Source organism: Gymnoscopelus braueri (assembly GCF_963280865.1).
Source record: "Gymnoscopelus braueri genome assembly, chromosome: 4".
In the NCBI taxonomy this organism is placed as follows: Eukaryota; Metazoa; Chordata; class Actinopteri; order Myctophiformes; family Myctophidae; genus Gymnoscopelus; species Gymnoscopelus braueri.
Genome location: NC_137605.1, coordinates 22,697,959 through 22,710,581, shown reverse-complemented (window position 1 = coordinate 22,710,581; position 12,623 = coordinate 22,697,959). Strand labels below are relative to the sequence as shown.

At 41.0% G+C, this 12,623-nt stretch overlaps 2 protein-coding genes across 2 annotated transcripts; both read left to right on the top strand.

The window, feature by feature from the left end:
- Positions 1-5,601: 5,601 nt before the first annotated feature.
- Positions 5,602-8,136, top strand: LOC308083516 (trypsin-2-like; the record flags this gene model as incomplete). The annotated part of the gene is made up of 5 exons (XM_080425829.1): positions 5,602-5,780; positions 6,748-6,998; positions 7,331-7,467; positions 7,654-7,755; positions 8,067-8,136. The coding sequence occupies 5 exons, from the start codon at positions 5,602-5,604 to the stop codon at positions 8,112-8,114; spliced, it is 717 nt and encodes a 238-aa protein (XP_080281955.1). The 3' UTR covers positions 8,115-8,136.
- Positions 8,137-10,227: 2,091 nt separating this feature from the next.
- mrpl17 (mitochondrial ribosomal protein L17) lies at positions 10,228-12,347 on the top strand. Its single transcript, XM_080425587.1, has 4 exons — positions 10,228-10,275; positions 10,412-10,607; positions 11,264-11,332; positions 11,458-12,347. The coding sequence occupies exons 2-4, from the start codon at positions 10,434-10,436 to the stop codon at positions 11,710-11,712; spliced, it is 498 nt and encodes a 165-aa protein (XP_080281713.1). The 5' UTR covers positions 10,228-10,275; positions 10,412-10,433; the 3' UTR covers positions 11,713-12,347.
- The last annotated feature ends 276 nt before the right edge of the window (positions 12,348-12,623 follow it).

Sequence of the window (12,623 nt, the reverse complement as noted above, 5' to 3'; positions counted from 1 at the left end):
CATGGTAACTAAGCTAGGCTTGCTTCAATTCTCTTTTGAGGAATCGGATAAGGCTAAACTTAGCCAGGGTGAACTGGCTAAACTAATCTTCAAGATAATTTACCTTTTGAGGAACCGACTCAGCTCTAATCCTGGCTAAATTAAGCCAGGATAGGTGGTAAAGCCAGGCTTTAGCTCTAATTCACCTTTTGAGGAACAGGCCCCAGCACATTTTCAATCACAGTAAAGTAGTTCAGTCTGTCCCTGGATTTTTTTTATGCCAAAGGAAATATTTATTTTTGATAAGCTTGTCAAATATTGTGCTACAATGTATTATTCTACAAGTTACAATATTTGAAGTTACAATAATTTGCAAGATTTATAAATGATTTCAAGTGGAACAAATTTTGTTTGGTTGTGGTAATTTCATAATTTGACACATTTCCACTACTCTTGGAATAAACTGCTTAGAGTTTATAATGCAAATATTAGCTAGTCGTGGACTGCATGATAAAATACTTGACAAGATGTAAAATATTTGACAGGTGAATTACATTTTCTTGAATAATGTGACCATAGTTTGGAGACTGTATCAAGCTTTGTTTATGTTTCATATTTTATGAACAGAGAAACTCATCGCTGAACCCTTGCAAGCAACACATACCGAACGATGACTCTTGCTGCTAAATTAATACTTGTCACCTGTTCAATATTAATGTTCACAAGCTGAGCATTAATACTTTATCAACCTATTAAGGTGGTGTTTGTCTACCCATCCACCCATGAATGCATGTTTCTGAGTCTGTGTTCCAGCATTCTGTTTTTGTTAGTGTATTGTATTGCACAGTATATTTTGGCTCATTTGTCATTATGTGTGTGTGTGCAGTGGTGTGTGCGTGCGTGCGTGCGTGCATGCTTGCAAGCGTGTGTGTGCCAGTAAGCGGCATGAACCCCAGTAAACTAACAGGGCAAGTGGTTTAGTAAATAGAACACTAAAAACCCAAAATACAGTATGTGCTGTAAAGTAACTAGAATCAGGTAAACATCAAACCTGCATCTGTCTAAATAACATACATGGAGTAGCACCTGTGTTCAAGCTAACACAAACCTAGTAGCCTAACATCAATATGAATAATATAATATAACCAGTATCTATTGTAGGGTTCTAGTGCAGGGTACTGCATATTTCAGTATGTGTGAAGTTGATGCATGATCGTGTGTGCACACGTTAGTGGTAAGTGTGTGTGTGTGCGTGTGTGCGTGTGTGCGTGTGTGTGTGTGTGTGTGTGTGTGTGTGTGTGTGTGTGTGTGTGTGTGTGTGTGCACGCGTGCGTGCGCGTGTGCTGTATATGTTTGTTTGTTTTTGACTTATTGAATACTTTATTAGTCAGTAATGTTGTGAGAAGGATCTCTCAGAATTACATTATTGCTATTCCAGTATACAGTACGGCACAGTAGCCTATAGTGCACAACAGTACAGTACTAGTATAGGCCTACTGCTCCAGAAGTTATGTTGCCAGACCTTGTCCAAACCTCGTCTTTGTGTGATTTATTTATGTCTTTTTACAGGGGTTTGTCTGTATGTCTACTGTACTGTATGTATTTCAGATCATCTCCTCAATGATCTCCTCAATGCTATTACAGCTCAGTTTACTGTACATCTATTGGATCATAACAAAAGAATGCCTGGTGATATGATAGTGAAAGTCATAAAGAGTGTGAAAGTTGCATTTAAAAGGAAATCAGTTACATTAATTTAATTAATTATTTATAAAGGTCACCATACTTCCATTCAAGGGATTTAAAGGGATATTTCACTTTAAAAAAATGTTGGGTCATTTTATCGTCTACTCAGGCTTTTGGGAGCACCCCGGACAGTTTTTTAAGTTGCTGGATTCAGTATTTAGATATTTGATATTCATTTTATCAGACACGCCCCCCTCCTATACAAACCCATTGTAACTTCAAACTCCATTTTAACCATGTTAGATTAATCGGAAACACCCGTCCTTGGTTCTGGTGACTGATATTGTCCTTCTAATACGTGAGGAGACCGTGTTTTTTCAATTACTTTTTTCACTTTTTTATTTATTTTTATTTTTATGAAATAAATGAAAAAAGTAATCGAAAAAACACGGCCCCCTCACGTATTAGGAGAGCAGGATGAGTCACCAGAACCAAGGACGGGTGTTTTTGATGAATCTAACATGTTAAAAATGGAGTTTGAAGTTAAACTGGGTTTGTATAGGAAGGGGGCGTGTCTGATAAAATGAATATCAAGTATCTACTGAATCAAGCAACTTAAAATTTGTCTGGGGTGCTCACACAAGCTTGAGTAGACAATAAAATGACCCATTAAAAAAAAAAAAAAAATGTCACTAAGTATGTGCAGTGAAATGTTAATGTGAAATTAATCAAATGATTCATAGTATGCTAATAATGATACTGTATAATCGACAAGATATAATAGCCTACACGTTTAAAAAACTTTTAGCAGTAATACAGAGAGAATGTACAGAACATAATGGGAGAATAATTTAGCAGGTATCACCATACTAGTCAACATGCCCACAACAAGCAGCCAACCTGTAGGCTATTGTGGCTTCATCAATGAACACCATATTATTATTACACTATTTTGTATTTTGATTGCTAAGGATTCTGCCATTGGGTAATATTGTGCTGGAGCCTGGAGGTACACAATATCACCCAAGGAAGAGGAAGGTACAACAGAGAGAGAGAGAGAGAGAGAGCGAGAGGGAGAGAGAGAGAGAGAGAGAGAGAGAGAGAGAGAGAGAGAGAGAGAGAGAGAGAGAGAGAGAGAGAGAGAGAGAGATAACATGCAACTATGGGCTGGAGCTATTACATGAGGGTGGGGAAAAATCATTGCATTCTGTCTTTCCACTCTGCAATCTTTACAGAACACTGTCAGTGCCTCACTGGTCAGGAACTAACGTCACTGATACATGGTTTAGTTTAGTATTTTTCATTAGTTTTTGCTTTGACTTCTTGTTTTCAATTTCAGTTTAGTTTTAATTAGTTTCTAAAGTTTTTGTAAAGGCTAGTTTTGGTTTAGTTTTTTTAGTTTGTTTTTGTGTTTATACATTTGTTCCATGCTGCCTGCCATGTTGGACCCATGGCAATTTGCATATCATCAAAATAGATCCCGACAATGCAACTGCTTTAATTGGCTCTTCACACCAATGTCACTCATCTCGATGAGGGGAAAAACACAAGCTGTTTGTACACTGCTATTTTTGCTATTCATCGAATAGGGCTAAAGTAGTTAACTGACACCTCACTTTCCTTTACAACAAAAAGTTTCATTGATCTCATTTTGTGTTTTTTCATTCAGTGCAGTAAAGTGTTGGGGATACTGTGAAAACAGAACAACATGAAAAGTACATCCTCTGTTGGTGCAGAAGAATGGGACATAGCACTTGTAGTTAGTAACTCTTCCGGGTGTGATGACAACTTTACAGCCTTGCACAGTAGCAATCTGAATCATGCAGCACCATTCCTCTAGCCATGCAGTTTTCTTGCAGTGTCAGAGAATTGTTTTTATCTAAATTGATACAGCTGTTAATGTTATTGTGATTATTGTTAGTGTTTGTCATCTGAATACATTGGTCATAATGGACAGTTATTTTAATCTGACTAAACAAACATTGCAGAGATAAAGTCACACTATGCATTGTGTCAGGTTAATCACTTCAGCAATCACAGTGCTTGTAGATTGCTCTTCCCACCATTTAAAAATAATAAATTTAAATGAAATAATAAAAGGCCAGCAAAGGTTTGTCTCAAAAGCTTCTCTGTATACTGCACAATTCCTGTTTGAAATATTGTTTTGTTGGGTGGCCTAATCTGTTATGCCCTTGCACATCTACTGCATGAATATCAATATACTGTAGACCAAGGGACCCAAACGAGAAATTTGGTGTCTCCCTGGGACCAAAACTTACAAAAGTACAATGAATCACTTAAGCCCTATTTAACCACTTGAACACTAGCATCACTATTCTGGGCTATTATGTCATATATAGGCAAACATTCGGCAAGAATAGAGTATCTACAAGCCCACAAAGCTTTCAATTGCGACACAGTGTGAGCTTGTAGATCGGCTATTTTCGGTGAAGAGATTTTGTGTAGACGGAAAAGGGAGGGGGCCATGGGGTTTCCCAATCAACAAAGTATAGGGTTTAAGTGGTTCAAAATAGTGAAAATAGCTGCTCTACAAGCTCACAACATGTTGCTTTGCGACACGTGAGTTTGTAGATCTGCTATTCACTATTCAAAAGGAAGTAAAGGTTGTAAAAAAAAACTGTATATTTACTTGCGAGCCATAAAAATGGGTCACAGATCTGTTGGTTGTGAAATACTGCTGTAGCTCTTTCTTTGAGCTGGATGTTCTGTGTAAAAAGTCCACGTGCCTTGGTTTTTCCCCGTGTGCTTTCCAGGGAGTCAGTGAGAGAGCCACCATCTGGCATCACAGTTGGAGGCGGTGTGTCAAGGTCAGGATGTAGATAACGTGTACCAAACATGGCGTAATATATGCTATAATTAAGTTGGATCAGATCGAGTAAACATACTTTGCGTATGCACGCTGACAGCCTGAAGCTGGGAGCCATTAGGCCTATTTGATAAGCATTTCTTGGAATGAGCTATAAATATGAATATGTTGTCTCGACATAACTGTTAATTTTTTTTTGTGCTTACCCCTTTTTCTCCCCAGTTTAGTCATTATGCCAATTGATTCCACCCCAGTCCCCACACACATTTCTGGGTTTTGGCTCACCTGCCAGTGAATAGCTCCCACCGGGAGGACGTAGAGCCTCCGACCTAATCCTCCCGCCCAACACTCCCAGCTGACAGGTGCCGCCCTAGCCCGTAGGAGTATGTGCAGTGATAAATATCACCCTCCCTGTCTGCCCCCCCCCAAACACGTGCCAATTGTGTTCGTACAGACGCTCGACAAAGCCGGATGGCGGGTGCACTGCGGTGGATTCGATTTCGAACCCCCAGACCCTGCGGTGGTGGGCAGCTACTTTTGCCCACTGCACCACCCACGCACCCTCATTGGCATAACTCGTAATGAGCGTAATACTTACGTATATGATTATGATTGGCCAACAAAATCAGGGGAGTGTCTGTACAGTTATGAGGGGGATAAAACGTTCCATGACATATTCAGAGAGAAATCTGCCCATCCCATTCAGCCACCATGAGGTTTATGGTCATTTGTCTGCTCTTTGGAGCTGCCTGTAAGTATGAATCCCATATTTAAGTGTCTGGGCTGAAATCAATCAATTCTTTCACACTGTATCTCATCGTGTACAACTGAAGGCCTTTCAGAGCCTAATCAGTCCTATAGCCAAAGAGAACTGTGCGCCATTGTTCAGTATGGATGCGGCTATCATGAGAGAGCTTTTGGCACAATACATTTTTGTATTTTTTTATTTTAGTGGCATTGTTTTATGGAACATAGGTCCCTAGCCTTTGTCTATGTTCCAACTAAGGCATTCCACATGTACAATGTCACTAATTAACTAATATTACTAGTAATATAGATGTACCTTTCCCAAGATGTAATAGACTAGTACGAATGCTATCAGATACTGGATGGATAACACTGAACACATGTTTTCAGTTGCAACGGACGATGACAAGATCGTAGGAGGGTATCAGTGCGAGCCTCACTCCCAGCCCCATCAGGTGTCTCTGAACTCTGGCTACCACTTCTGTGGTGGCTCCCTGGTCAACGCGAACTGGGTTGTGTCTGCTGCTCACTGCTACAAGTCGTAAGTGGTGGTCGGTGTTTAACTGCAGAAATATTATGTCATTACTGCTACTGCTCTCATAATTCACCCCGCCTTTTTCTTCTATAAGTATCTTTTTTTGCTAGTGTTTTCTGCTAAGGCAGTGGTTCTCAAACTTTTTAATTTCAAGGACTCCCATAACTCTGAGAGTGTACACTCTACCACGCAGATTGGTCAAAATAGAACATTATAGCCATTATTCCAACTGAATCGACACTATGTGCAGGTCTTGACTCTTGCATGACCTCAGTCATTCTGCAGTCTGCTAAGGCTTGTACAGTATGTCACTATTCACTACACTTTTACATCGTTGTCCTTATTAACTAATTGTTGTGAGAATTTGAAACACTCTCCTGAGTTCGGGTCAAAGGTTGAGACAAGCACAAGCTAAATTTGGAAGTATGTTCAGTATAGAGCACAGACCTCTGCCAAGGTAGCAGTTTATTGTCTATAGGTCTTGCAGTGATTCTGGGGCCATGTCCCCTTTTGGCCGATATAACTTCCTGACGGCTATGATCAGTTAATCAGTTCTTCCTGGGCCAATGATAAATACGTTTTCCAAAGTATTGTGCTGTTGTGTTAATCACGGCCACACCTCCTTTGGGTCAATTGGCATGCCAAGTTAATCAGTTCTTCCCTGGCCCAGGACCAACCTTGGTTCAAATCCATTAATTCTGCTAAAACACAGACAAACAAACGAGACAGACAGACAGACAGACAGACAGACAGACAGACAGACAGACAGACAGACAGACAGACAGACAGACAGACAGACCTAATGTATCATACATACTCTGAACCTGTGCATAGCAATGCATCTACAGTATGGGTATTGTCTCACTCTTTTCATGTAGGTCCCATGCTTTGCTGTTTGTTATTTTTCTGTTTTGAACATGGATCATGATCTGTAGCTCACTGCCTGCGAAACATTTCTATTGAACTCTTCCAGCAAAATGGACATTGTTCTTGGTGATCACAACCGTTGGTTTATGGATGGCAATGAGCAGACCATCTCTGCTGCCCGTGTGATCCCTCACCCCAACTACGAGTCCTGGATCGTCAACAATGACATCATGCTGATCAAGCTGAGCAAGCCCGCCACCCTCAACCAGTATGTGCAGCCTGTGGCTCTGCCCACGGCATGTGCTTCTGCTGGTACCATGTGCAAAGTCTCTGGATGGGGTGTGACTATGGACTCTGGTGGGTGGCATGTAGCAGCAAATTAAGGACTACACTCCATATGTTTGGACAAACTATTACTTGAAATGCATTATTATAATTATTATAATTATAATTATTATTATTATCATTATTATTTCTTCTTCCTTCCTTTTCTTCTTTTTATTATTATTATTATGTGGATCTAGTATGTTGTAATTTTTACAGTTAAAGATCTCTCTCACTCTTCAAACAATGCCTCCTACTGCAATACAAAGTTCCATTGTTTGATGATGACATTAATTTTTTTCTGCTTTCTCTCCTTTCATTCTCCTATATTTCTGTGTTTCTGCCTGGTCTCCGTCTTTTCTCAGATGCTGATAGCAATAGATTGCAGTGTTTGGATGTTCCAATCCTGTCTCATGAGGACTGTGACAACTCCTACCCTGGCATGATCACTGAAGCCATGTTCTGTGCTGGATACCTGGAGGGAGGCAAGGACTCTTGCCAGGTGTGTGCCATTGTGGTGCATCAGGCACACATTTCTGATTGAATTTGCATTAGTATTGATGTTGAAATTGGTAATTTCTCTCTCTCTCTCTCTCTCTCTCTCTCTCTCTCTCTCTCTCTCTCTCTCTCTCTCTCTCTTTCTCTCTCTCTCTCTCTCTCTCTCTCTCTCTCTCTCTCTCTCTCTCAGGGTGACTCTGGTGGCCCTGTTGTGTGTAACGGTGAGCTGCAGGGTGTTGTATCCTGGGGATTTGGGTGTGCTGAGAGGAACCACCCTGGTGTATACGCTAAGGTGAAAACAAACAAACAAACAAACAAACAACTGATTTCTTCCAGGACATAATATGGTTTTATATGAGACAGATGTTCAACATTAAGCCAGATGTATACTTTCTTTGACACGGAAAATAGCCGATCTACACGCTCACAACATTGTCGTGTGAGCTTATATACGTAGATCTGATATTTTCGACACGCAACACTGACGTACAATGGAGTATAAATCATCCTTTATTCTGATTTCTGACAGATTAACTGAAATTAACTGAAATTAACTGAAATTAAATGTTTTAAAAATGTTTGCATGTTTTTTTCCTGGATCAGACCTGCATTTTCACTGACTGGCTGCAGACCACAATGGCCAGCTATTAACTCCACTGCAATCCTACCTCCTCCAGCAGAGCCCAGATGTGTTCGATGTGTTCGCTGTCAACATTAAACAATAAAATAGGAGTTATTCTTTAAAGACCACTGTTGTGTTGTTTATTTACATTTCTGAATATCCATAGATACAAACACAAAAATCCCAGAGAAATCCATTCTTTTGTAATCCATTCTTTTTGTTTAAATATGTATTTTTGGGCTTTTATGCCTTTTAATAGATAGGACAGTAAGCTGACAGGAAATGGGGAAAAAAACGTGTCACTCGCAAATGGGGAGTGACACGTAGCAAAGGCAAAGGGATTGGGACTCGAACCCGCGACACGCTGTCAGGCTACTTTGTAGCCTAGGTGCCCGGGCCGCTACGCCAGTGGGTCGGGCCCTGTAATCCATTCTAATATTCCAAATAATCTATTGTTAGCTACTGGTGAATTACATTAAAAGAAAAACTATTATAATTCATACCAGTCATGTCACTCCATAATGCATTACATCGTCTTTGTTCTCAATTTCAAGTCAATTATTCTCTATTTTACAGTGTATGTGATAAAATGAAGGCAACTTAATCATAAAAATAAAACAAATATATAGATTTGTTCAATTATGTATTTTGAATTCACATACTGTATGGACTGGGAGTGACTGGAGGGCTTGAGCCTCTCAGCTGCCTTGCCTTTATTACTCAAAGATTCCTCTTCCATTGTGTGTTTTTTTTAATGAGAAGCCTATGAGAAGAACAATGTAGTGCCTCAAAGAAAGTAGGATACCAGGTAAACATAAAACTGACCATGATACTGACATGATACTGACCATGATACTGACATGATACTGACCATGATACTGACATGATACTGACATGATACTGACCATGATACTGACATGATACTGACCATGATACTGACCATGATACTGACCATGATACTGACATGATACTGACCATGATACTGACCATGATACTGACATGATACTGACATGATACTGACCATGATACCGACATGATACTGACATGATACTGACCATGATACTGACATGATACTGACCATGATACTGACATGATACTGACATGATACTGACCATGATACTGACCATGATACTGAGTATTGACAAGATTGACAATAAATTGTTGTTTCAAAAATTTCTCACAAATATAAACAAAATACCCCCTCCCTGCTGAAAATAGCAGATCTATAAGCTCACGACGCATCGCACCACGACACGTTGATAGTACAGCAGTGGTTCCCAAACGTTTTTGCTCGAGACCAAAAGAGAAATGTGATGTCTCCTCGGCACCCAAACTAGAATAGCCGACCTAATAAGCTCACAAAGCATCGTAAGCGACACGTTGTGAGCTTCTGGTCGGCTATTTTTACTACTTCTTTAAAAAGACATTTTATTCATGGAATTCATGGAACTTATCTGAAAATCGTTGTAAGAACTTTGTAAGAACTGTAGAAAATAAAATAAAATAAACCCATACAAATGACACAAAGATGGGTCCTGGCCCACTGTTTGGGAAACAATGACGTATGGGTGCATGAGTGTGTGCGTGAGTGTGTGCGTGTGTGCGTGTGTGCGTGCGCGTGTGTGTGTGTGTGCTTGTAGTTGTGTGCTTGTGCTTTTACCATACAACATGTCACATTGCGTGTTGTGTGCTTGTAGATCTGCTATTTTCAAATAGCCAAAGCTTAAATAGGGCTGAAGTGGTTAACGTGTTTTGTAACAATAATCAAAATCTACAAAGTAACTAGTAACTTAATTTTTCAAATAATTGTAGTGGAGTGAAAAAAGTTTCAAATAATTGTGTGTGTGTGTGTGTGTGTGTGTGTGTGTGTGTGTGTGTGTGTGTGTGTGTGTGTGTGTGTGTGTGTGTGTGTGTGTGTATGTGTGTGTGTGTGTGTGTGTGTGTGTGTGTGTGTGTGTGTGTGTGTGTGTGTGTGTGTGTGTGTGTGTGTGTGTGTGTGTGTGTGTGTGTGTGTGCGGCTGTGTGCGCGTGCGTGTGTGATCATGCGGCTTGGGCTTGTTTTCCTAGACCTGGCTGCTTGTTTCTCTTGCAAGATCTGGCAACGCTGGTAGGAACCTCTGTTCGCAATCTCCGTTTCCAAGTCGGACACACTCAGTGACGTACCAAAGTCAAAGCGAGCAAAGCAGAGCGGTACATGGATTTGTATTTTATAACTTCATTTAGAGTTACATGTATATCGGCAACACAATTTGGAGTAAAAAAATAAATAACGGTGACGTTGCTCATTTCATTTGAAAGGGTGTGCTTTATCCTTCTCTTCTTGCAGGGATAATACTCTATTTGGAAAGATGCGGCTGACATGTCAGCTGCTGATCTCCCATGGCCGGGTGCACAGGCTGATGGGCCTGGGCCCTGAGTCCAGGATCAACATGCTGAGGAACCTGCTGACCGGCCTGGTCCGCCACGAGAGGATAGAGACCACCTATGCTCGGGCAGATGAGGTCCAGTTCTATGCAGAGAAGGTGACATGATGATAGTTGGCTAACGTTGCTAGTTAGCAATCGCAGTGGTTCTCAAACCTTTACATTTCATGGTCTCCCATTAACTCTGACAGTAGACAAATGGAACCAAATGGACCCGGACCCGTTAGGGTCCATTTGGTTCCATTTGTCTACTGTCAGAGTTACAGACTAGCAAGGGTCAATTTAGAACCCCCTAAGGAACCCAGAGAGTCCCTAGAATCCACTTTGAGAACCACTGACATATAGCCTTGGATCAAGACTATCATATATGTATTTGATCGATTTTGATACTTGCACATCAGCAGATTTACAAGCTTGTGACGCGTTGTGAGCTTGTAGATCTGCTTGATATGCAAATATCAAAATCGATCAAATGCATGCTTTTCTTGATCCAAGGCTAGCAATGACCAAGACATACGCTAATAATAATGCAACGAAAGTTAACGTGTTCCATCTCTCTCTCTCTCTCTCTCTCTCTCTCTCATATGATCATATATTGTATATATACTGTATTTAAATATATGTAGTATTTGTTCTTGTCTAACAACATGTGTGTTTAGAGCTGTTTTTGTAGGAGGCTCGATGAGAGTATAGACAATCCTTTCATCTGACATGTTTCACACCATGATTCTCAACACATGTATTTCTGTTCCTAGTTGATTGACTACGCCAAAAAAGGAGATACCGATCAGAAGGCGATGAAAATGGCAAGCTTTTGGCTCACGGTATGTGCAAGTAATTTGTAACTTCCAGAAAGCAAGAGATTTGCCCCAGTGTTGACCGTTTGAATTTGGTCAACATAGAACGGTTCTCTAATTGAAGGTGTTTCCCCTTTCCAATGTCTGTCCAGGAGAAGGATCTTGTCCCAAAGCTCTTCAAGGTCCTTGCACCCAGGTTTGAGACCCGGCCAAACGGTTTCACACGATTGGCACAGCTTCCCAGGAGGGAGAACCTGGACAGAGCCAAGATGGCGGTGATCGAATATAAAGGAAACCCCTTCCCACCCCTCTACCCTGCCAGAAAAGTTAATGAACTGTCCCTGATCAACCAGCTGCTCAAAGCCTACAGAGAGGAGAGGGCACAACAGTTGACAGACAGCGCATAACACCCGCGTCACTGGATAATTACACCGGCTTCGGATGCTGCAATGCACTGAATGGGACATTATCTTGTTTAATCAGACTATTGATTGGTCTAAGTAGATGAGATACTGACCTACCGATGGGGCTCAGTTGGTGTTTTGTCGTTATTCTGTGGGTTGATGAAAGTTGGGGCAAACCTCACCCAAAAACATGATTTACGATCTTGCACGGCGCTGAGTCGGCTCAAGCGAACTTCGCAACGTTCGGCACGGCAACTCGCTCGCTGCTCTTGTGGCTCAAGTTTGCTTGAGACGGCGCGCCTCGTCATGGTCCAAAACTATACTTCATACAAAACACCTACTGAGCCCTGTCGGCAGGTCAGTATCTCACCTACTTAGACCAATCAATAGTCTGATTAAACGTGATAATATCCCATTCAGCGCATTGACGGCATCCGAAATGGGTGATAAATATGTTTTGATCACAGTGGATTAACATTGAAGCCTGACTGTTGATCTGCAGAAGCCCATGTTGTGATATAATAACGCCCACCTCAATACAATTTCAATGTATATTTGTGTTTGTTCTTTTGTTTGTTGGAATTTTCTACAGTACCTGGAAAATAAATGTGTAAAAAAGAAGACTTTCAAACTCAATAGACATTGATTGAACACACTCATCTCATGAGCATTTCAGAAGCTCTTGCCATAGCCAGAGGGTCAGTGGCCCTCATTTATCAACGCGATGCAGACCAAATAATGGGCGTACGGCGAGATCACCGCAACTTTCGGCATTTATCAATATATCCTGACGTTGGATTCATCCTACCGTAGGCTGAGATCTCACGTCTGGTCCAGTTGTTGACTTTGGCTGCGCCCGTTTATTCCATTGTAGACCTGCGGAGCAGCATTGTCTGACTGTTTGACACGCATCT

Bases quoted from the DNA above. Each gene is read 5' to 3' on its own strand.
- mrpl17 (XM_080425587.1), top strand. From the start codon at position 10,434: ATGCGGCTGACATGTCAGCTGCTGATCTCCCATGGCCGGGTGCACAGG. The intron at 10,608-11,263 runs GTGACATGATGA...TTCTGTTCCTAG, and splicing joins TCCAGTTCTATGCAGAGAAG to TTGATTGACTACGCCAAAAA. The intron at 11,333-11,457 runs GTATGTGCAAGT...ATGTCTGTCCAG, and splicing joins TGGCAAGCTTTTGGCTCACG to GAGAAGGATCTTGTCCCAAA.